We start from the raw sequence: 21103 nt of genomic DNA on the forward strand, positions 1-21103 counted from the left end.
GTGGAGAGACGGGAAAGCACGTTACTCAACGGAAGAAATCGGAGCCTCTCTCTTGGCGTCCGGAGGCAGCTGCTTTTATACTCTCGGAGTTGAGGGCAAGAAGAAACGGCTCTAGATGGGGCGCACGTGACGGCGCCACTCGGGCAAGTTGAGACTAGAAGGTGACGCATCCGCCGGGCCGGCGCCGGTCAGACCTCCTCGCTTCACAGTTGGGGAGCTCCTCTCCCCGGCTGCTGCGCTTTGACAAGCGTGGGCACCAACATGCACACACACACTGTGGGGAGCACACGCGCCCATCTTCCCCCGCGCCGTCGCGTCGAGAGCCGGCATAGACGGGGGAGAGGCACACTATGCCCTCTCCCGATTCTCCCTCGCTCTCGCGACGCGCACGTGCCCTTCCTCCGCGACTCGCGGGCAGGCAGCTGACGGGCGAGGAGGACATTCCCCTCGCCCAGCTAAAAAGGGACAAAACAGCGCGACCGGGGGAGACGCTCTCTCTCTGAGGCCGGACCCATAACCTGCCGGACTGGAGTACCTGCTGCTACCCGTGAGTGACCACGTTGCCTGACTATCCCGGGCAACGAGGCCAGACTATTTATTACTATTACGGAGAGGACGTCCCTCTGCGAGTGTTCGCTATTGCTAATAGCAATAAACGTTGTTACCGTTGACACCGCTGGTTGCCTTATTCGTCCGAACCCGGCGTAGCCGCGATTCCCGCGCTACGGGTTGGGAGTACCACGAAGCGACTGCGTGGGGCTAGATCCGGAGCTCGCCTTCAGCCCTAGCCGCACGCAGAGTGGAACCCCCACATTTGGCGCTACCAACGTGGATCGAATTCGGCAACACGGCGAGTCTTCTGGTGTGTGTTGGCGCTAGGACTACCCACGTTTCAGCGAACAATGGCGGCTGGCTTGTCTGACCTCTCAGATTTGTTCATGCTGTCAAATGTAGCGACGCAAAGTCAGCAGCCTATTGCTAACGCGGCGGCAGCTGCTGAACAAACCAGCAGCTTTGGTTTTGAGTGTTTCACGCGGAACAGTCAGACTGGCGCAAATGCCACGTGGGCCGAGGTTAACCCCAATACGAGGCGTACCCCGTCGGGCCCCTCGCCGCATCGCGACGCGGACACAGAGGCACACATGCCACTAAATAACTCAACCCCGACGGCGGAGGCATCCGGCTCTTTGGGCGAGAGTTTACCGTCTAGCGAGGCAATGCTGCAAAATGCGTTGCAAATCATGCAGAGCTTAGCCGGCGCCCTGCAAGGCACAATGCAGGCCTCGTCGCAGAGCGAGCGACCACGGATTAAGGTAGACATGCCTACCTACAGTGGGTACCACGATCGCACGAGCGCGAGTGAGTACCTCGACCGTCTACTGTATTACCAGCAGGCAACCGGGCTTTCAGACGCCGAACTAGTCGCGCGCGTGATCCCGGTTTCACTGACCGACCAGGCGGCTCGATGGTTCCGACTGACCGGACACCGATGCCGCACAGTAGAGGAGTTCCGCGCGAACTTCCGCGAAGAATTTCTTCCGGCCAATTACGAGTGGCGTTTGAGGAGAGAGCTGGAGCTTCGTACCCAGCATCCGGACGAGTCCCTGCTGGAATATGTTCGAGCGATGGACGAACTGCATCGTCTCGCGAACCCTCTCGCCACCGATGAAGAGAAAGTTGAGCGCGTCACACGGCAAGCGCACCCCACTTTCGCGGCCTATTTCAGAGGGCGCAAATTTAGAGACCTAGACGAACTCGCCGCCGAGGCGAAGCGCATCCAGGGAGACATTCTCGCGGCGCGAGCATACCGCCCGCCTCCACCCGCGGCGCTGTCACTCGAGCCTCGCTGCGCGTGGAACGGCGGCGCGATCACTTCCCACTCGTCTAGAGTCGGCTCGTCGGCATCGTTCGCGGAGGAGCAGGTCCAGCGTAGTTGGGAGTTATCAGACCGCGCTTTGGACCCGTACGCCTACGCGCTGAGAACAGCACCGACTAATGCCGCACTCAGCGCGCCGCGACAGGAACGAGAGGCCGATGCGAGACTGGAGGAGCGGCACACGCCGAACGCAGTTCAAGGAAGCTACGGCGGGCCGGAGTGGAGCGACGGCCGCCCAGGCCACCGAGGCTTCAGCGGCCGCTGCTACCAATGCGGCCGACCAGGGCACATCGCCCGTGACTGCGGCCGCACGCCGGGCCGAGGCCGAGCACGTGGCTCGGGAAACGGGCGAGGCCGCCGGTGATCCACCTTGGGTCCCGTGCGGCGATATCGAACATAGCCGGTGGTATCGAATTACTTGCGCCTTCGGCTTGTCGCGTAGGAGGTGTTGCGGACTCGCAGGCGCCGTTCATCGAGCTAACGATAGCCCGAAAGAAATTCGCTGCATTATTGGATACCGGAGCAAGCGCTTCATTATTTGGTGACGAGGTGTTGCATCATCTCCGCGAGAACAACATCCGCTTGAGAGATAATGGCACCACCTTCCGACTTGCTTCCGGCACAGCGCAATCTAGCGGTGCAGCTAGGCTAGTGATCCGTTGGGAGAAACGCGTGAGGCGACAACGCCTCGTACATCTCCCGGGTTTATCAGTGCCTGTTATTTTGGGTCGAGACTTTCTCGTCAAGTCGGGCATTGTAATAGACATCGGCAACGGAGGTTACCGAGAGAACGGAACGGGTGCTTTAAAGCTTTTCGCAAAAGCGCCCGTGGCAGCGGAGACACGCCAGTCTCCGGGCGCGGCGCGAGCGGGCCACACCCGGCCACAGCCAAGCGAGCGAACAGTAATCGGCGCAGGCGAGGAGAGCGACACGGTGGCACAACAGTGCGCCACTGTTCTGCGAGGAGTAACGCACCCGCTTTTGTCAGAGGCCAATATGCCGGAGAGAGAACGGGCACGACTGTCGTCGCTGTTGTACGAATACGACGCGATTTTCACTGACCGTCCGGGCCGCACTACGCTAGTCAGACACAGGATATACACGGGTGACGCGGCACCATGGAAATGTAATCCTCGGCCGATTAGCTTGACTAAGCGGAAAGCACTTGATAGCGCCTTAGACGAACTCATCGACACAGGCGTGGTGGAAAGGTCGAACAGCCCATGGGGCTTCCCGGTAGTTCTAGTCCCGAAGAAGGACGATACCTATCGCCTTTGTGTAGACTACCGCAGGCTGAATGAGGTTACGAAGAAGGATGCGTACCCTCTACCCTCCATTTCCTCATTAGTGTCTAACCTAGGCGGGGCGAAGTACTTTACGACGCTCGACGCTAGTCGTGGATACTTTCAGGTCGAAATGGACGAGCGTGACAAAGAGAAAACGGCTTTCACTTGTCACCGGGGGCTCTTTCAATTTAAGAGAATGTCTTTTGGTTTGGTCGGAGCTCCCGCTACATATCAAAGGTTGATGGACCGAGTGCTAGGAGACGCGAAGTGGCAACATGCCCTCGCATATCTGGACGACATAGTGGTTTATTCGAAAACATTCGAGGAGCACTTGCGCCACTTGAGAGACGTCCTAGACAGGCTGAGGTCCGCGGGTATCACGTTGAACCCGAACAAAGCTCAGATAGCTGCGAGTAGAATAGCGCTGTTGGGATTCACGCTGGACAACGGCCGCATCCTGCCGAGTGAGGATAAGCTCGAGGCTATACTGAGGTACCCGTCGCCGAAAGATATCGGCGAACTAAGGCGCTTTCTGGGATTGGTGAACTTTTATCGCCAATTCATTCCAGACTGCGCGGCAGTGCAAGCGCCTTTGACGAAGCTCTTGAGGAAAGACGAACGGTGGACTTGGGGCCAAGAGCAGGAGGCGGCACTGCGTGGCCTCACGAAGGTGCTCGCTGACACGGCCGAATTGCAGCTGCCCGATTTGAATAGGGAGTTTGTGATTCAAACAGACGCAAGCGACCTAGGCTTAGGGGCAATTTTGCTTCAGGAGCACGGAGGCACTCACCGACCGGTTGCGTTCGCGAGTCGTTCGTTGACGCCGGCCGAAAGGAACTATTCGGTGACAGAGAAGGAGTGCCTCGCGATAGTTTTCGCTCTGCGAAAGTTCGACTATTACGTCGATGGAGTGGCATTCAAGATTGAGACTGACCACATGGCTCTCACTTGGTTGAGGCGCTTGAGCGAGCCGAGTGGCCGCCTGGCGCGTTGGGCACTGCTGCTGCAGCGTTACGACTTCACCGTGCGCTACCGCAAAGGAAAAAGCAATGCCGCAGCTGACGCACTTTCGCGAGCGCCAGTCCGAGGCGATGGAGAGGCCCAAGTAAGGGACGCGGAACAACCGTCGATCCTGGGCGAGAGCGTGAACCACGTAGATGTTGTCGGTTCCGCAGGAGTCGTCTTCAGCAGAGAGGAGCTGTTCGAGGCTCAGCAGAAGGACCCGTTTTGTCGAAAAGTGCTCGACGAGCTCCGGGAGCAGGGTGGCGCGGCCGCCGCACACATGGAGGCAGCTGGTATTGCTGTCGGTGCTAAGCGCTCGGGATCAGCTGGTAATGCTGTGAGTGCGCTGGATTCTTATCTGCTGAATTCCGACGGCCTCCTGCTGAGGTATATTCCCACCGAGGACGACACAAGTGAGCCGTTTAAGGTGGTGATACCGCGCGCGTTGCGAGGAGCACTGCTACGCTACTTTCACGACTCGTGTATCGCTGGGCACGCGAGCGGCCCCAAGACTTACGTTAAGTTGTGTCGCCTCGCTACCTGGCCAGGCATGAAACGGGACGTGATGCGCTACGCCCGCTCATGTCATGTGTGCCAAAGCGTGAAGCCCCGAGGTGGACAACCGCCCGGCCTCATGCAGCCTATCGACAGCCAGACTCCCTGGCAAATCGCGGCGTGTGACGTCATGGGACCGTATCCCACCACACCGAGCAGGAACAAATTCTTGCTTGTAGTCACAGATCACTTCAGTAAATGGGTCGAACTTTTCCCCTTGCGAAAACTGACGGCACGAGTGATCATGGATAAGTTGATAGAGGTTTTCACTAGATTTGGCTTTCCGGAGCAGTTGATAACGGACAATGCGTCCTACTTCACCGCGAAGGTTTTCGTCGACTCGTGCGCTGCACTTGGCATTAAGCACAAGAAAACGACAACTTACCATGCTCAGTCGAACCCCACTGAACGGGTCAATCGCAACATTAAGCACATGCTTGTCGCGTTCTCTGAAAGACATAAGGACTGGGATACCTACCTTCCAGAGATCGGGTTTGCATTGCGATCGACAGTGAACCGCTCGACTGGGTACGCGCCTTCTTCTCTCAACCTGGGGAGAGAGCTGCCGAATCCGATGGATAGAGTTCTCGCGGATCGCAGCGGAATGTCGGTCGCGCCGGCAGCACGAGCTGAATACGCGACGCACCTACGTGACAAGCTGACGGAAGCTTTACACAAAGCACGCCGTAATCTTCGCACTGCTAGGGCGCAACAGAAGGCGCAGTACGACCGCTCGCATCGGAACGTCCGCTACGAAGTGGGCGATCTGGTGCTTCGACGCCAGCACGTTCTCAGCGATTCTAGCAAACAGTTCGCTGCCTCGCTGGCGCCGAAGTGGACCGGGCCGTATCAAGTGCGAGAGAAGGTTTCCTCGCTTGTTTACCGGCTCGAGAGCATGAAAGGGAAGCCGATCGGCGGGCCGGTACACGTATGCGACCTGAAACGCTACGTGCCGCGTGATGAGCAGTGGGATGAAGATCAGACCCTCCCTCAACCGCGGTCGGTGAGTGAGAGCAGCCAGAATCGAACGGCGAGCCCACAGCCGCGCTACAACTTGCGTAGCAGGCGGAAGTGATCCGACGGCTATATTTGCGTAGCCCGATGACTGCGAGGACTATTCGTAAGTCCGGGCCGTGCTGGCACCTTGTTAGTTCCTGCCGGGAAGCGAACGTCTAGCGACAGCAGAGCGCAGAGTATTGACGACGAGCCGTCGTTCCAGTCTTCAAGCAACCACACAGACTACGACGGGGATGTGGCGTGAACGATTCAACGTGTTTGCATGCGGTGTGTGCATTGACTAAAGACTTGCGAGGGCCAGTGCGGTGTGCTGTGAGCCGATGATGCGGACGACCATTCCCTTTGTAACGGGCGTTGACGGTGTTCCCGGATCCGGCCAGTCATGCTGCTTATCACAATTTCGTTCCGTGCAGTGGACTAATCCAATTTTCTGAAGCAGGAAACAAGACACGGCCGTGCGAACTGCCTGCAGTACTCGCGGGTACAACTGACGCACCGGCAGCGCTACGCTGTCCTTGCAGCCGCATGAACCACTACCCGGCGCCCAGCAAGCGACCGCCCGGCTTGTGCAGCCGACACCTGGGGCGCGGCACGGAGAGTCGCCTTCGAGCCGGGACTACGATCCGCCTCGCAAGCCCGAGCAGTGCCGCTGACTGGACACCTTCGAGTCGGCATCAAGTATCTGCCACCTGAGGGCTACAGCAACGCAAGCCCGACGCTCAAAGCCGGCGTGTGCAACGCTGCCTTGATCGTCAACCTTGGCGGGAACTTTAGCAAACGGGCGCCCGAACCCTTCGGGCGTACCTAGGTGCCAGCATCAACGTACGGGGGGCTTCTTAAGGGGAGGAGGATGTGGGGAGCACACGCGCCCATCTTCCCCCGCGCCGTCGCGTCGAGAGCCGGCATAGACGGGGGAGAGGCACACTATGCCCTCTCCCGATTCTCCCTCGCTCTCGCGACGCGCACGTGCCCTTCCTCCGCGACTCGCGGGCAGGCAGCTGACGGGCGAGGAGGACATTCCCCTCGCCCAGCTAAAAAGGGACAAAACAGCGCGACCGGGGGAGACGCTCTCTCTCTGAGGCCGGACCCATAACCTGCCGGACTGGAGTACCTGCTGCTACCCGTGAGTGACCACGTTGCCTGACTATCCCGGGCAACGAGGCCAGACTATTTATTACTATTACGGAGAGGACGTCCCTCTGCGAGTGTTCGCTATTGCTAATAGCAATAAACGTTGTTACCGTTGACACCGCTGGTTGCCTTATTCGTCCGAACCCGGCGTAGCCGCGATTCCCGCGCTACGGGTTGGGAGTACCACGAAGCGACTGCGTGGGGCTAGATCCGGAGCTCGCCTTCAGCCCTAGCCGCACGCAGAGTGGAACCCCCACAACACACACACACACACGAAGACACGTGGCATTGAAACATGCCTGGACGCGCTTGGTGGGGAGGCGTTGCGGCAGCACTGAACGGGCCAAAATGTCCGCTGCTTTGAACGAAGCCCCGGCGTCCGTTGCATCCGCACCGGCTATACCGCGTGTCGTAGGCGAAACGTAACAGACCGCCCCGCCGGGAGAAGGAGATCCCGATGGTCAGGGGACTGCATCCGCTGTCCGGAGGGATGTCGCTCGATGATGCTCGTAACCGAAGTCGGTCGTCCCTCGGCGTTTCTTGAGTGCAGCGGCAGCAGTCCCTCTGATTGGGTCATGGGGCGTGATGTAGGGAAGAAGCTCTGACTGGGGAAGATCGCCGTGTGCGAGGGAGTCGAGCTACGACAGGGACGAGCGCCGGTCACACGAGGCAAGCGGCAAGGTACGTGAGCGATCAGCTATTTGTGTCCCGAATGCCCCTGGCCTGGGGACTAAGAATAAATAAATAAATAAATAAATAGATAAATTAATTAATTATTGAGCCAATTTGAAAAATTCTTGCGGCAGAACACTCCCTAGAAGACACGTAACAGCTTCCAGCCTATAACCAAAATATACTATGTGACCTGGTAAGGGGCCCTTAAGCAAGATGCAGAAAAAAACTTTAAAACACACCACTGATTCATGCATCTGAATCAAATGCACAGTTGCTTTTTATGTGTACAAAGTAGAAAGCTAACATAGAAATTACATTAAAGCTCCCAACAAACTAGAAATCCAACACGTATACGATTTTTTAGCAAGAAAAATGGGCAGGTGTATTATACGTGTAGCACAACGGCAGCCATCTTCCTGAGGTCCATTTCGCTGTACAGTTTTTCAATGTCAGCTTTGCTGCAATACAACTGTGTTATACAGTAAAGCATATGAATGCTGCAAACTTGGCTTTTGGTTCATTTTACGTGGGGGGGGGGGGGGGAGGCGGGGAAGAGAGAGAAGGTGCACACTAGAATTAGGTAAATGTCATAATAATTAGACATTGTGAGCTATGGTCATTGCTTAAAAGTCCTCCCAGGGCAGTCCAAAAATAGGTGTTTTCGATGGGAGATGATGCGTGATCAACACATGCACTGTCCCCTAAGCTCCGCCAAGACTAACGCTGCCAGTGAAAGGGTCCTTATTCAGGTCACTGTAGGCAGTCAAGGCGTGTGCATACTGACTGGTCAAGTTCGAATTATCCGTTGAAAACCAATCTTAGGTCAGAAATAACGAAGGTCAGGGCCCATAGAAATGCATCGGCGCCGGCCAGGGTTTCGGCTGGGATCAATTTAACCGGAGCCGAATTAAAAGAAGTCTGCTATACTAGGCCCGGCCATTAAGCCCATCTCGAGAGTCCATCCGTGTCTAACATACAGGCCAGCACAATGTCCCCAGGCATAATTTCGCCAAGCCTGAAGAAAGCTCAACTCAAGATAGTAGAAACAGCAGCCTAGATGTACTGCTCTGCATGCCGAGCTTTCAGACATGTGCTGTCTGTAAAAAAACATATCACAGTGCTGTCTGCTTTGTGTTGTGAAATGGAGCTTTCAGTTGCTCACAGCAAGGACAATAATTGCAGCTGCAGTACAGTGAAAGAGCAGAAGCTGGCAAGTTTCCATCTCAAGACGGAGCTGCCATAACTCCTACACACACATTTCACAGTCCACTTGTGCCCACTGGATGATGATAAGCAAGTGCGCATGTGCATACCCTGTTGTGGTAAGGACACCCGTGTCACTGTCTATTCGAAACAGGGCCGCTGTCTCGTTGGCCAGCGAGTAGGAGACACGGCCTCCGGGTCCTAGGTCTGGGTCGTGTGCTCGCACAGCCAACACTGTTGTGTTAGGAGCAGCGTCCTCGGCCACGCTGGCACTGTACACTGCCTGCTCAAAGCGGGGTGGCTCGTCATTCTCATCCACCACTGTCACCACCAGGGTGCAGCTGCCCGTGCGGGCAGGGCTGCCCTGGTCTGTGGCCAGCACAGTCAGCCGGTACTCAGACACCGACTCCCGGTCCAACGGTGCGCTCGTCAGCAGTCGTCCCGTGCGGGGCTCCAGTCGGAACTTGTCCCCGACATTCCCCACTGAAATAATTAGCAGTCGCTGATTACATTAAATGAAACTGAAATACAATGACGAGAAAAATACAAATCTAACATGAAAATAAACAAATGAGTAATGTAGCATGGAACTCTCAAAACTATTGTGCAGCCCTGGAATAAGTAGTAGCCATAGATACGCACTAGTAAATTAATACTATAGAGCACCTCAATGTTTTGCACCGCAAAGCCCATTGGCTCACACATGCTTACAAGAAAACAGCTGTTAACACATATAGCGATAAAATATTAAACTGCTAATAGGGCAACCCACCAGATTTAGGCATTGCAAACAGACCATTGCGACACAGAGATGACGCGAGAATGATAGTGTCTGCAAAGCTGTGAATAACCAAACATGGACTGCACGGGGCAAATATTGAATGCTTTGGGAGGAATACTGGATATCTTGGTGACACCAGTGGCTCCAACGTCTATCCTGGCAGCACAAGGAAAAAGTGAATGTGTCAGACACATTATTTTGCACCCAAAACAACAGCTTACAATACATTTGCACTTATCCAATTTTAATCCACATTTTTTTAAAAAGAATTGGTCTGAAAGTTTTCTACGCATTACAATCAGATAAGAAAATGCATTTGCAGCATTAGCAACAGCCTACTCTCAGGGCCAGCGTCATCACCATTTTCATCACAAGATAATGGCAGAACAAGTTTTCCTGTAGAAGAAAAAAAAAGGACTATGGGGGAGCATCATGCAACTATGTTGAAGTCAACCATAAAAAAAAATATAAAGAAAAGGTTTGTACAAAATAGGCCCTCACCACATGATAGGCAAGCAGTAATTTCTAACTGCCGAATGTGCAGAGAACACGGGGAGAGAGAGTACTATGGGAGAGAGAGCATACAGGTGGCAAGAGCAGATCGCAATGACAGCACCACTACAACGGACCAAACAATGCCTTAACCCTTTCGCTGTCACGGACGTAACGGTACGTCATCGCGCTTCCCCCCCACAGTGTCACTGACGTACCGGTACATTCTCTATCGTGCGTTCAAAATTTCGCACCTGAGCGCAAAGCTGGCACTCCTGCACTGGCCACGCCATCTGTTGAATCTTTCTACAAGTTTGTATTTTCGCCCCGTACTGCGTTGGTACATGTATTCTAGAGTACGGTGCGACTGCCACTCGCCCCTCTCTCTTTGCTGAGTAGCGCGGAGGCTCCGCGTTCGCTGGATCACTGCGTCGCGCGCGTGTGGTTATGGGTTCAAGGGTTGTTGTGCCATCTCCGCTGGTTTGAAGGTTTTTATTTTTGTTCTGTTGGTGTGTCTACTACGGCGCGTCAAGTTCAGGGGCACGCGGCGCCGTTGCCTCTCCAAAACGAGTGACTCGATTGCTGCTTTCGCTCTCTCGCCGCACCCTTGCTTCCGGCTTGCAGCAGTAAACGTAAAGCCCCTCGAACTTTGTTTAGCCTTTTTCCATCTCCCTCTGTCTTCTTGATCACACAACGTCCCATTTCTCTCCTTTGTGCGGGCGACTGAAAGCGCATCCTCCCTGTGCGCGGTTACTTTCCGATGGCTGAGCGCTTAGGACCTTTGTCTGCTCATTGGAGCGGTGGCTCTTCCGATTCAAAATACGAGCCAAGCTCGGATTCGGACTCTGACAGCGTCTCATGCGAGGAAGAGGTGAATTCCGCATCGTCAGATTCGGATTTTTGAACGGATGTTATAGTCAGGCTGATGATGATGATGATGTTTACTAAAAACAGCTGCAGAACACTGAAATGTGCATATTGCATTGACTATGTTAATTGTATACCAATCATAATCAAAAATAAATTGCTATGTTCATTCCCTGTTATGCTCGTTCCCTGAAACCAAGCCGACACTGGGTGTGCGTCATGGCCAGAAAGGTCCGACAGCGAAAGGTTTAAAGGATTTGGCAATCACAGAGGGAAGCATCAGAGGCTTGCCGAAGCAAACTGCCTGACGTTATGCTTTCTGTTAGTATTTTTTCTTCCTACATGATGGTGACAACAATGTGCCTTCTTCAGGCTTTAATTATGAAAGTGGATTCAAAAGATAAGTTTATTTTACAGGTTAACCTAGCAGCAACAGAGTCCTGTCACATGATGTTCCGGACACTTTCATGCGTCGCAGGATGAACTAGCAAGGTGTAGGTGTAGGTCTAGGTGTAGGCCACCATCTCATTTGTGATGGTCGTGGAGTTATTCAAGAAATGCTGAATATCAAGCATAATAAACCGCATGGAGGGCAACACATTGTGGACAGAGATAAAAAAGCTGCGAGAGAGTGATGATGATAGACGATATTACATGTAGATTAACTTCCATTCTGTGAAGTCAAGATCTGCAGGTTTAATCTTATTTATGATTGCAAGAATCAGGGCCACTATACATTTCCTGCGGTACGGTAGACTCCCATTAATTTGACCCGGGTATTCGATTTTTTGGTTAATTCAATCCCAATCAAACATCCCAGTTTGTGCCTACATTTCTATGGGCCTAACCTTTTGTTATTTCAATCTTAAAAATGGCAGAGCTTAGGGGACAGGGCATGCATTGATTGCATGTCACCTTCTGTTGAAAACACCTATTTTTGGTCTGTCCGAGGATTTTCAAGCGATAGCCATAGCTCACCAATGTCTGATTACGGTATTTACCCGATTCTAACTTGCGCCTTTCTTTTTTGCAAGAAAATTGGACCAAAAATTGCCTGTGCAATTCAATAGGACATAAAACCAAAGCAGCTTTTGCGGCGTTTGTATATCACATAGCAGGGATGTCTTGCAGCAAAGCTGACATTTAGAAAACCAGCTGTCACTGTGCAACACGTACCATTTGTTGCTAAAAAATCTGGTGCGCGATATATTCCTACTTGTTTTGGATGTCATTTCTACATTAGCTTTCTGCTTTGGGCACATAGAAAGTGGGTGTGCGCTTATATAAGCTATATATAAGGGTTGGTTATATTCCACACATTTCTCGATCACTGGATTGATAGCGTGAATATTATCTATTGTTGAGTAGCCTTTATGAAATCCTGTCTGGTCCTTTGGTTGACAGAAGTCTAAGGTGTTCCTGACTCTATTTGCGATTACCTTAGTAAATACTTCGTAGGCAACGGACAGTAAATTGATCGGTCTATAATTTTTCGTCTTTGGCGTCCCGTTTCTTATGGGTTAGGATTACGTTGGCGTTCTTCCAAGATTCTGGTACGCTCGAGGTCATGAGGCATTGCGTATACAGGGTGGCCAGTTTTTCTAGAACAATCTGCCCAACATCATCCAACAAATCTGCTGTTACCTAATCCTCCCCAGCTGCCTCCCCCCTTTGCATAGCTCCCAAGGCTTTCTTTATTTCTTCCGGCACTACATGTGGGATGTCAAATTCCTCTAGACTATTCTCTCTTCCATTATCGTCATGGTTACCACTGGTACTGTATAAATCTCTATAGAACTCCTCAGCCACTTGAACTATCTCATCCATATTAGTAATGATATTGCCAGCTTTGTCTCTTAACGCATACATCTGATTCTTGCCTATTTCTAGTTTCTTCTTTACTGCTTTTAGGGTTCGTCCGTTCCTGAGAACATGTTCAATTCTATCCATATTATACTTCCTAATGTCAGCTCTCTTACGCTTGTTGGTTAACTTGGAAAGTTCTGCCAGTTCTATTCTAGCTGTAGGGTTAGAGGCTTTCATGCACTGGCATTTCTTAATCAGATCTTTCGTCTCCTGCGACAGCTAAGTGGTATCCTGTCTAACGAAGTGACCACCAACTTCTATTGCACACTCCTTAATAATGCCCATAAGATTGTCGTTCTTTGCTTCAACACTAAGGTCCTTTTTCTGAGTTAAAACCAAATATTTGTTCTGTAGCTTGATCCGGAATTCCTCTACTGTATTTTCCCTCCTACCGCTAACTCATTGATTGGCTTCTTATGTACCTGTTTCTTCTGTTCCCTGCTCAAGTCTAGGCTAATTCGAGTTTTACCATCCTATGGTCACTGCAGCGCACCTTGCTGAGCACGTCCACATCTTGTATGATGCCAGGGTTAGTGCAGAGTATGAAGTCTATTTCATTTCTAGTCTCGCCATTCGGGCTCCCCCACGTCAACTTTTGGCTATCCTGCTTGCGGAAGAAGGTATTCATTATGCGCATTCTATTCCGTTCTGCAACCTCTACTAATAACTCTCCCCTGCTATTCCTAGAACCTATGCCATATTCCCCCACTGACTTGTCTCCAGCCTGCTTCTTGCCTACCCTGGCATTGAAGTCGCTCATCAGTATATTGTATTTTGTTTTGCCTTTACCCATCGCCGATTCCAAGTCTTCATAGAAGCTTTCGACTTTCTGGTCATCACGACTGGATGTAGGGGCGTAGGCCTGTACGACCCACAATTTGTACCTCTTATTAAGTTACACAACAAGACCTGCCACCCTCTCATTAATGCTATAGAATTCCTGTATGTTACCAGCTATATTCTTATTAATCAGGAATCCGACTCCTAGTTTTCGTCTCTCCGCTAAGCCCCGGTAGCACAGGATGTGCCCGCTTTTTAGCACTGTATATGCTTCTTTTGTCTTCCTAACTACACTGAGCCCTATTATATCCCATTTACTGCCCTCTAATTCCTCCAATAGCACTGCTAGACTCGCCTCACTAGATAACGTTCTAGCATTAAACATTGCCAGGTTCAGATTCCAATGGCGGCCTGTTCGGTCTCGGGGATTCTTAGCACCCTCTGCTGCGTCACAGGTCTGACTGCCGCCGTGGTCAGTTGCTTCGCTGCTGCTGGGGACTGAGGGCCGAGGTTTGATTGTTGTATTCATATAGGAGGGTGTGGCCAAATACTGCACCAGGGTGGCCAATCCTGCTCTGGTGAGGGAGTGCGTTACCGGTTCTGGTCACTGGGATCAGGCCGCACTCCAGGCCTGTTTATGTAATTTTATCAACACACGGATTTTTTTTTTCCTGCGTGGCACCAGGATTCGAACCTTGGCCCTCTTGCTTGCGAGGCGGATGCTCTACCTCTAAGCCACCGCTGCCACTACTGCCAAACGAATCAGCAATCTGTTTTGGCATTTGTTTCTGTGTATTGTTTAATTCAGCCCACCGGATAATTCGATCAATTTTGTCGGTCCCATCAGTGTCGAATAAATGGGAGTTGACTGTATAAAATTGGGTGTGCCTCAGATTTGGGTGCGCACTGTTTTCTACTATGAATCCTCAGAAAGTGGTAGTTCCTTAGATTTGGGAGTGCACTAGAATTAGGCAAATACTGCCAATCAAAGCAGCAGTCTGGTGGATTTTATCAATTTCATTAGCCTCATCAGAGCTGGAACTCGACTGTATACTATCTTTTCATAATGAGTGCATCAGTAAGGTAGCCAGCAACAAATCGTCTATTATTATGTAGTTTTAAGGTGTGGCTCACAGTCAGAGTGAATCTCACACTGCTTTCTGCCATGTTTGTCACATGATATGCCTCACATTGAATTAAAATTAAATGGCTGTCCACCACAACTGTTGTCGTGGCCTTGGAAAAAAAAAATTCAATGTGGTCAGATACAGCACAATACATACTACAAAAAAATACAAGTAAATTTCTGTGCTCTGCCGTGAGGTGAATGAGCCTAACACTGATGGTGGGTCCACTTCACTTCGGCATTTTTAAAGGAAGCACACACTGCATCCCTGGGGACTGTTGCTTCAATTGGTGCGTTCCGCTGTGAAACGAACAAGCATACGTTCGAGCATGCTTGACTTTTGCAACCAAAAGCACTGTGCATCTCTGGAGAACCTCTTAACCTGCACTCACATGCCACACATATGTGCTGTCAATAGGAAACACATAACCTCCACAATACTGCAGGAACAGTCAATGGGTTCCACCAGCCGTAATGTGTGGAGGGTAACACCATCTGGTGGTTTTGTAGGGTACCGTAATTGAATTGTCCTCTCTCATTGGTGGAAACACTTGCGACACCACGTGTGCTTCCTTTAATGAGAGCACCGTCTCTCCTAGGTGCCAAAGTTCTCCTGTGTGGATGCCGTCAACGATGCGAAATTAGGAAACGAGCTAAGAAAAGCATAAAGCACTGCTGCCTGGCTCTTGTGGCTCCAACCATTTCCTTGAGTGATGGCCAATGCTATTCCTTTCCGCTGCTGCCTTTTGGTTGTATGCTAGTGCCCCTTTTGCATCACACAATTGCAGCACTCCCCATATGCCAGGCACTGAGGCTTGCTGGGCAAAGGCACTTGAAGTCTGAGACACAAAGGGGCCGGCGGACAAGAGGAAAGCGCGTGCATACCCAGTGAGTGCTGATCCCGGAGAGAAGACCCGCGCTCCCATTGTGAGCAGACGACAGTGGCTATCCTCGTAATGCGAGCACCCTCACCGCAAGGGAAGAGGCGTAGGGACGACAGAACAGGTGAATGCCCGCGCAATGACGCCGGGGCATACCTCAGTCCCCACAGCAGTTACACTAATATATTGCATATTTGACTCACGCTAACTTGGAAAATTGAGCAATTCCCACTAGCTGTCTGTCCTCACCAACTTGTGCCCACTTTTAGCACTGTATATGCTTCATTTGTCCTGCCGACCTAACTGAGCCCTATTATATTCCGTTTAATGCCTGCTTATTCGTCCAATAGCACTGCTAGACTCTCCTCACTAGAGAATGTTCTAGCGTTAAATGTTGTCAGGTTCAGGTTCAGATTTGATGCCTTATTATAAGGCATCAAATTTCCATAAACTCAGAGGCATTTGACCCTGTGCAAGCCATTACTCATCGCATTTTCTGTCAAGCAATAAGCTCAGGATTGGGTGTGGCAGTGCAAAAACAACAAATGAGCAAGACAAAAGCTGCGCTCAAATCCAATTAAAACCGTTTGACATGACAGTTGCTTAGAAAAGAACAGGAAGAACATTATCCTTACTTTTTCCTATGTTTTGTGCCAGATGCAAGCAGGACTTCTGCCACACAACTTGTGGAGCAAACCCCTTCTGTTACTTTCCTTCAGTGTGAGGCATCTGACCATCTCATCGTTGTCGAAGTACAGCATTTGCAAGAATATAGCACTACCACCAATATAGCACAGAAATAGCATAGATCTTGTCTCTGACAAACAACAATGAAATTGACATTTCAGTGCCCATATGCTCACAGAACAGATATGTCTTTTTTCTCTTTTGTGAACAAGGTTCCCCTACAGTCACTGAAACATTAATTTCGTCGCTTGTTGGTCAGAATGTCAATTTGGCGGGTTCTCGTGCCATTTGTAGGCGTCCATTGGTCTCCTTTTGCAGCTTTGAGCAGCCCATCACAGGACTAGCTTTGGATTTACATGACGGGCACGAAAATGTCACGCAACTAGTGCGCTGACCACCCAGCATTGGTGCAGAAATAGGATAGATGAGAAGGATGGAGGGGGAGAGGGAGGTTTGTACTACAAGTCCCAGGCCTCGTTTGGCCGTGTATTGCGGCAACGCATCGGCCAGTGTTCAATTTTGAAATGTTGTAACAGGCATGGGATACGCTGCAAGGAGGTGCGACATGGGCATGTGATGGCGAGCTGGCATAGTTGCCTAGTGAGGCTGCATGGACAGGCATCACTGCTGAGAATTGGCTTATTGGACCTATGCTCCCAGAGAGAGCATTCTTATTGCAGTTGGATTCTTTTGTGCAGTTGCCCCCATCCCCTTTCTTGTGCTATAGGTACACCCTCGTGGTTTGCAACCTTGTGCCCCTTGCAACTCAGAGGCTGGCTTTTCCAAATTGCTTGGGCATCCAATGGCTAAGCGCACTTTGTGCACTAAATTTCAGCAGCAGCACGAAATCACCACGAAATTCAGCACAAAACCAGACACATATGTTTAGATTATATATACTTTATATACATATTTTGAGACATACTCTTAGTCAGTTGGTCAGCTCACCTGCAATGGAGTAGAGAAGACGAGCATTGGGGCCTTCATCGCGGTCCCAGGCCACCAGGGTGTGCACCTCTTGAGGTCCATTCTCAGGGACAGACACGCCTCGGCACGAGTCATCAAACTCGGGGCTCTGGTCATTGGCATCCAGGAGCCGCACTAACACCAGGCAGCTGTCCTCCTGATTTTGCCCGTCTGTCACAAACACAACAAACTCGTGCTGTGCCTGTGCCTCTCGGTCGAGCAGTGCCAAGGTGTGCACCATGCCAGTGTGTGTGTCCACCCCAAAAAGGCCACCGCCAGTAGGAAGGCTGTATGACAGGTTTCCTCCTCCTGTGTACGTCAAAACCAGGTGCAAGAAAAAGCCTTCAAGTTACACTGTTGGCACATGGGCTTGATTGGATCTTGGCACAAAAGATGCAACAACGCACGAACAAAAATATACAAATGGCATTTATTGCCTCTCCTATATTATGATGCAGGCTAGCTGGAATACAAGGGATGGATCATTGATGAAGCTGTGCTGCAGAACAGGTGGTACTATAAGAATGTGCTGAGCTTCTGAGGCCTAGGTGCGGTCCCAATGCACATGCAAGCAGTCTTGTTTGTCCATGCTGCACCCCAAAGCCAAATGGGAAGCTTACAATGATTGAGCTTACAATCATCAAAATACTCACATCCTCTCTAATTGTGGCTGAATAACTATGGTACTGACCCCCACCACTGTGTGTGTTGTGAAGAAAAACTGACCACCAAGTGATGCAACAGTTGTGCAAGAAATACAGACATCAGGGAACACAAGAGAGTCGAGTGTCCCCACAAGATACAGTAGCAATGCACTGCTACACTTAGTCAACATTTAACCCCGCATTGTTAAACGATGCTTGACTTGAAGGTCTCTAACAAGTCAAGCAAGTCATCCCTCGGCTGAAGAAGACACTATGCTTCTCAAGAATTGTTGTGGGGTGTCGATAGCACAGCAACCGCTTCTGTTGAGGGGCACCGCTGCCATTCACTTTCTTGAGTCGAGGAACTGGAGGAACATTCTACAATAATGGGGTAAATAACAATTCTGCCCTTCCCTCTCCAAATCAAATCATCTGTTTGAGAACTTGATGTTAAAGTGATCTCAGTATTTGGTTATGATTGCGTACACATAATTACTGCATTTATTTAAGCTTGCCTGCCTGGGGTCATGCTGGAGGCTGCTTTAAGTACCTACTTTTAAAGGGCCCCTCACCAGACCACATAGCAGACTTTGGTTATACACTTGAAGTTGTTACGTGTCCTCTAGGGAGCATTCTGCCACAAAAATGTTTCATATCGGCTCATTAATAGCCGAGATAGAAATATTTCAGTGCTGCAAACCCATGATTTCAGAGGTGAGCACCACTGTTAAGCGAGACACTCTTTCCACTTGCCCCATCTAGCCTCTGCAAGCGAAATTCCTTCTCTGCGTTCTCCCATACTGGACCTCGAAGATCGCATGACGCATACGTCATGGGCCCCACCCCACCTTCACTTTCTTTTTCTCACTTTTTTGCTGCGCGGCGCACTTTCGCTGACGGTGTCGCATGCGAGCTGTCGTGATTGTCTCGTTTCGTTCAGTGCATGATTGTGCAGACTGTGCATGAGGATACCCGACTAGCGGTATAAGTCGGCGCTACACAAATAGTGAGGCAGACAAAAGCGGACATGACATTAATTGAAGAAAGCTCTTCCATTCATATCTTTAAAAAGAAGATGCATGTCTATCTTTTAAAAATCCAAAGCTAACTTTACACCACTTTCAATTCCTTTCTTTATGTTATGTAACTTGCATATGCTACACTTGTCTGTTTCTTTTTTTTTCTTAGCTATAGCTGTGTATAAGGTGTTTATTTTGTTTGTTTTCATGTGCAAACCACCTCAATATACATATACACATTGTGTATAACGGCATGACTTCTTGAAAAAATCGCAATGTGTATTCTTTTCCAACTTATGTCCATATTTAGGTATGACTGGTTATTCATATGTGTGTAAGAAGGTGATCAGCGTACCGTCAGGCTTTCTGTGCCTTTACGCCAATTCCCTAGGCAACTATGTATGTATACTGCTTGTCTGAAATAAATATATTTCAGGTTTCACGGATCGCTGAGCATGATCCCACACTGAAACATGGTAGAAAATGACGTAGTTTTGGTGTATGTGCACGCGACTACATGATGTGGGAACAAGCAGACAAAACAGAAGTTTATCTCTCTTGCTGCAGTGCGAAGTAAAACAAAAACACGCAGACATTAAGTTTGTGTGTTTTATTATTTCTCTAAGCTTTAATTCGTCTATTCATGCAACATATTACACAAATAACAGATGCTGCCTTGAATAATTCTCGAAGTCACGTGTCACCACGAGCGACGTCACAGCACAAACACATGTACATAGGCGCACTAGCACGTGTACATCATCCTCTGGCTTGGAGCGCGCCAGCCCCGAGGAGAAGGAAAAATGGTGTTCGATTTGAAATTTCAGATCTTTCCGCGGTGGATAACGATGTAATACTTTGCAAACGTGATCTTTACTAAAAAAAGAGATTGCTTTTCTGATGCGATAGAGAGGTCGTGAAGTCACGGTGGTGCTATATTGCTTCTATCTATATATATCCTGTTTTTTTAAAAAATACACATTTACTTGGAAGTTAGCGCCTGTCTGTCGTACATGTTCTTTTAGTTTGCGTTTTTGCAGCGCTCTTTTCTTCAAGTATGTTAAACCAACTCGCCCACATAAAGCTTCTGCTGAAAATAGGCTTCGCACCCACGCAATTCTCTTGAGTGTGAGTAGAAGGCATCCTGCGAAAGTCTAGCATGATCTGGCTGACGGCCTGTGTTGTGGCCACCTCTGTGTATGTTGCATACTATAGGATCAGCCGAGGCAAAGTTGTTTTGGAAATGCGCAGTTGCTCACGCATTTGTGCTCTTGAAGTACAGGGAATATTGCCCAGGAATGGGGGAATGCTTGGAAATCAGATGTTTTCTTCATAATTTATAGTACGGCTTGGAATGAGTCGGGTATTTTCGACACCATGTATGTAAAAGCGAATTGTTTCTGTTTGTAATGCTGCCCATTCACCACTTTCGCACATTTCCCCTCTACATGCAGTATTACTATAAGGTCTAAATACCAAAATTACACATGCTTGCAATTTACTTTCTTCAGCTGATGCCATCCGGTGGAGCTTCGTACGGGAACTAATGCTGCTTACCTGGTGCCGCAACATTGTATGAATACGCAAAAAGCCCAGAACGATCCTTTATATAGAGCGAAATAAACATTTCATTTACAAGGCGTCTTGTGTCTACTTTATGAAATTTCACATGGCACTGATTCGATGGAGGCTTGTACAGATCTTTCACAATCATTTTAATTAAATAAATGATTTCGCATTAAGCTGCGCGCTACTCAGCAGCAGAAGCAAATAAAAAAAATAATGCGCCGATTAGTGCAGCCAACGTAGCACGTGCCAGCTAGTATTCAAAACGCGCACCCGAAACCGGAAGATGTTAATTTTATCCGCTTGGTGCGCTGCAGTCAATTCAGCCCATGGGCTCTATGGGAGTGTTCGCTCTTGTTGAATGCTTTTCTCTATAAACATGGCATGAGCAAAAAATAAAAATCTTCTAGAACAGTTCCGCAGCTTAAAATTGGCTTAATACATTGCATTAGTCACAATGTGCACATAGGCGTATGCTCTCGATTTCAGCTGGAATGCCTAGGCTGGAAAAAAAATATTGCAGCACCTTTGGTTCCAAAACTTTTGCTCGCAACTGTACATTTATTTATGTGCGTGAGTGACATGTAGTAAGGCATGCAGAAATTAGGTTTTTTAGACGCGGAACAGATGGCGAATGGAGAAATTCACCGAGCACAATAAATTTAGTTTCCAGATAGAAGGAG

General features: G+C 50.0%; 1 protein-coding gene across 1 annotated transcript in view; it reads right to left on the reverse strand.

The window, feature by feature from the left end:
- Window positions 1–21103, reverse strand: part of ds (dachsous cadherin-related 1) — a 220353-nt gene that overhangs the window by 73257 nt on the left and 125993 nt on the right. The window contains exons 15-16 of the mRNA XM_072287492.1: window positions 17174–17500; window positions 8856–9228 (exon numbers count right to left, since the gene is read on the reverse strand). Of these exons, the coding sequence (XP_072143593.1) occupies window positions 8856–9228; window positions 17174–17500 (700 nt within the window). The remainder of the gene's footprint in view (window positions 1–8855; window positions 9229–17173; window positions 17501–21103) is intronic.

Source organism: Dermacentor andersoni, chromosome 4, assembly GCF_023375885.2.
Source record: "Dermacentor andersoni chromosome 4, qqDerAnde1_hic_scaffold, whole genome shotgun sequence".
Classification (NCBI taxonomy): Eukaryota; Metazoa; Arthropoda; class Arachnida; order Ixodida; family Ixodidae; genus Dermacentor; species Dermacentor andersoni.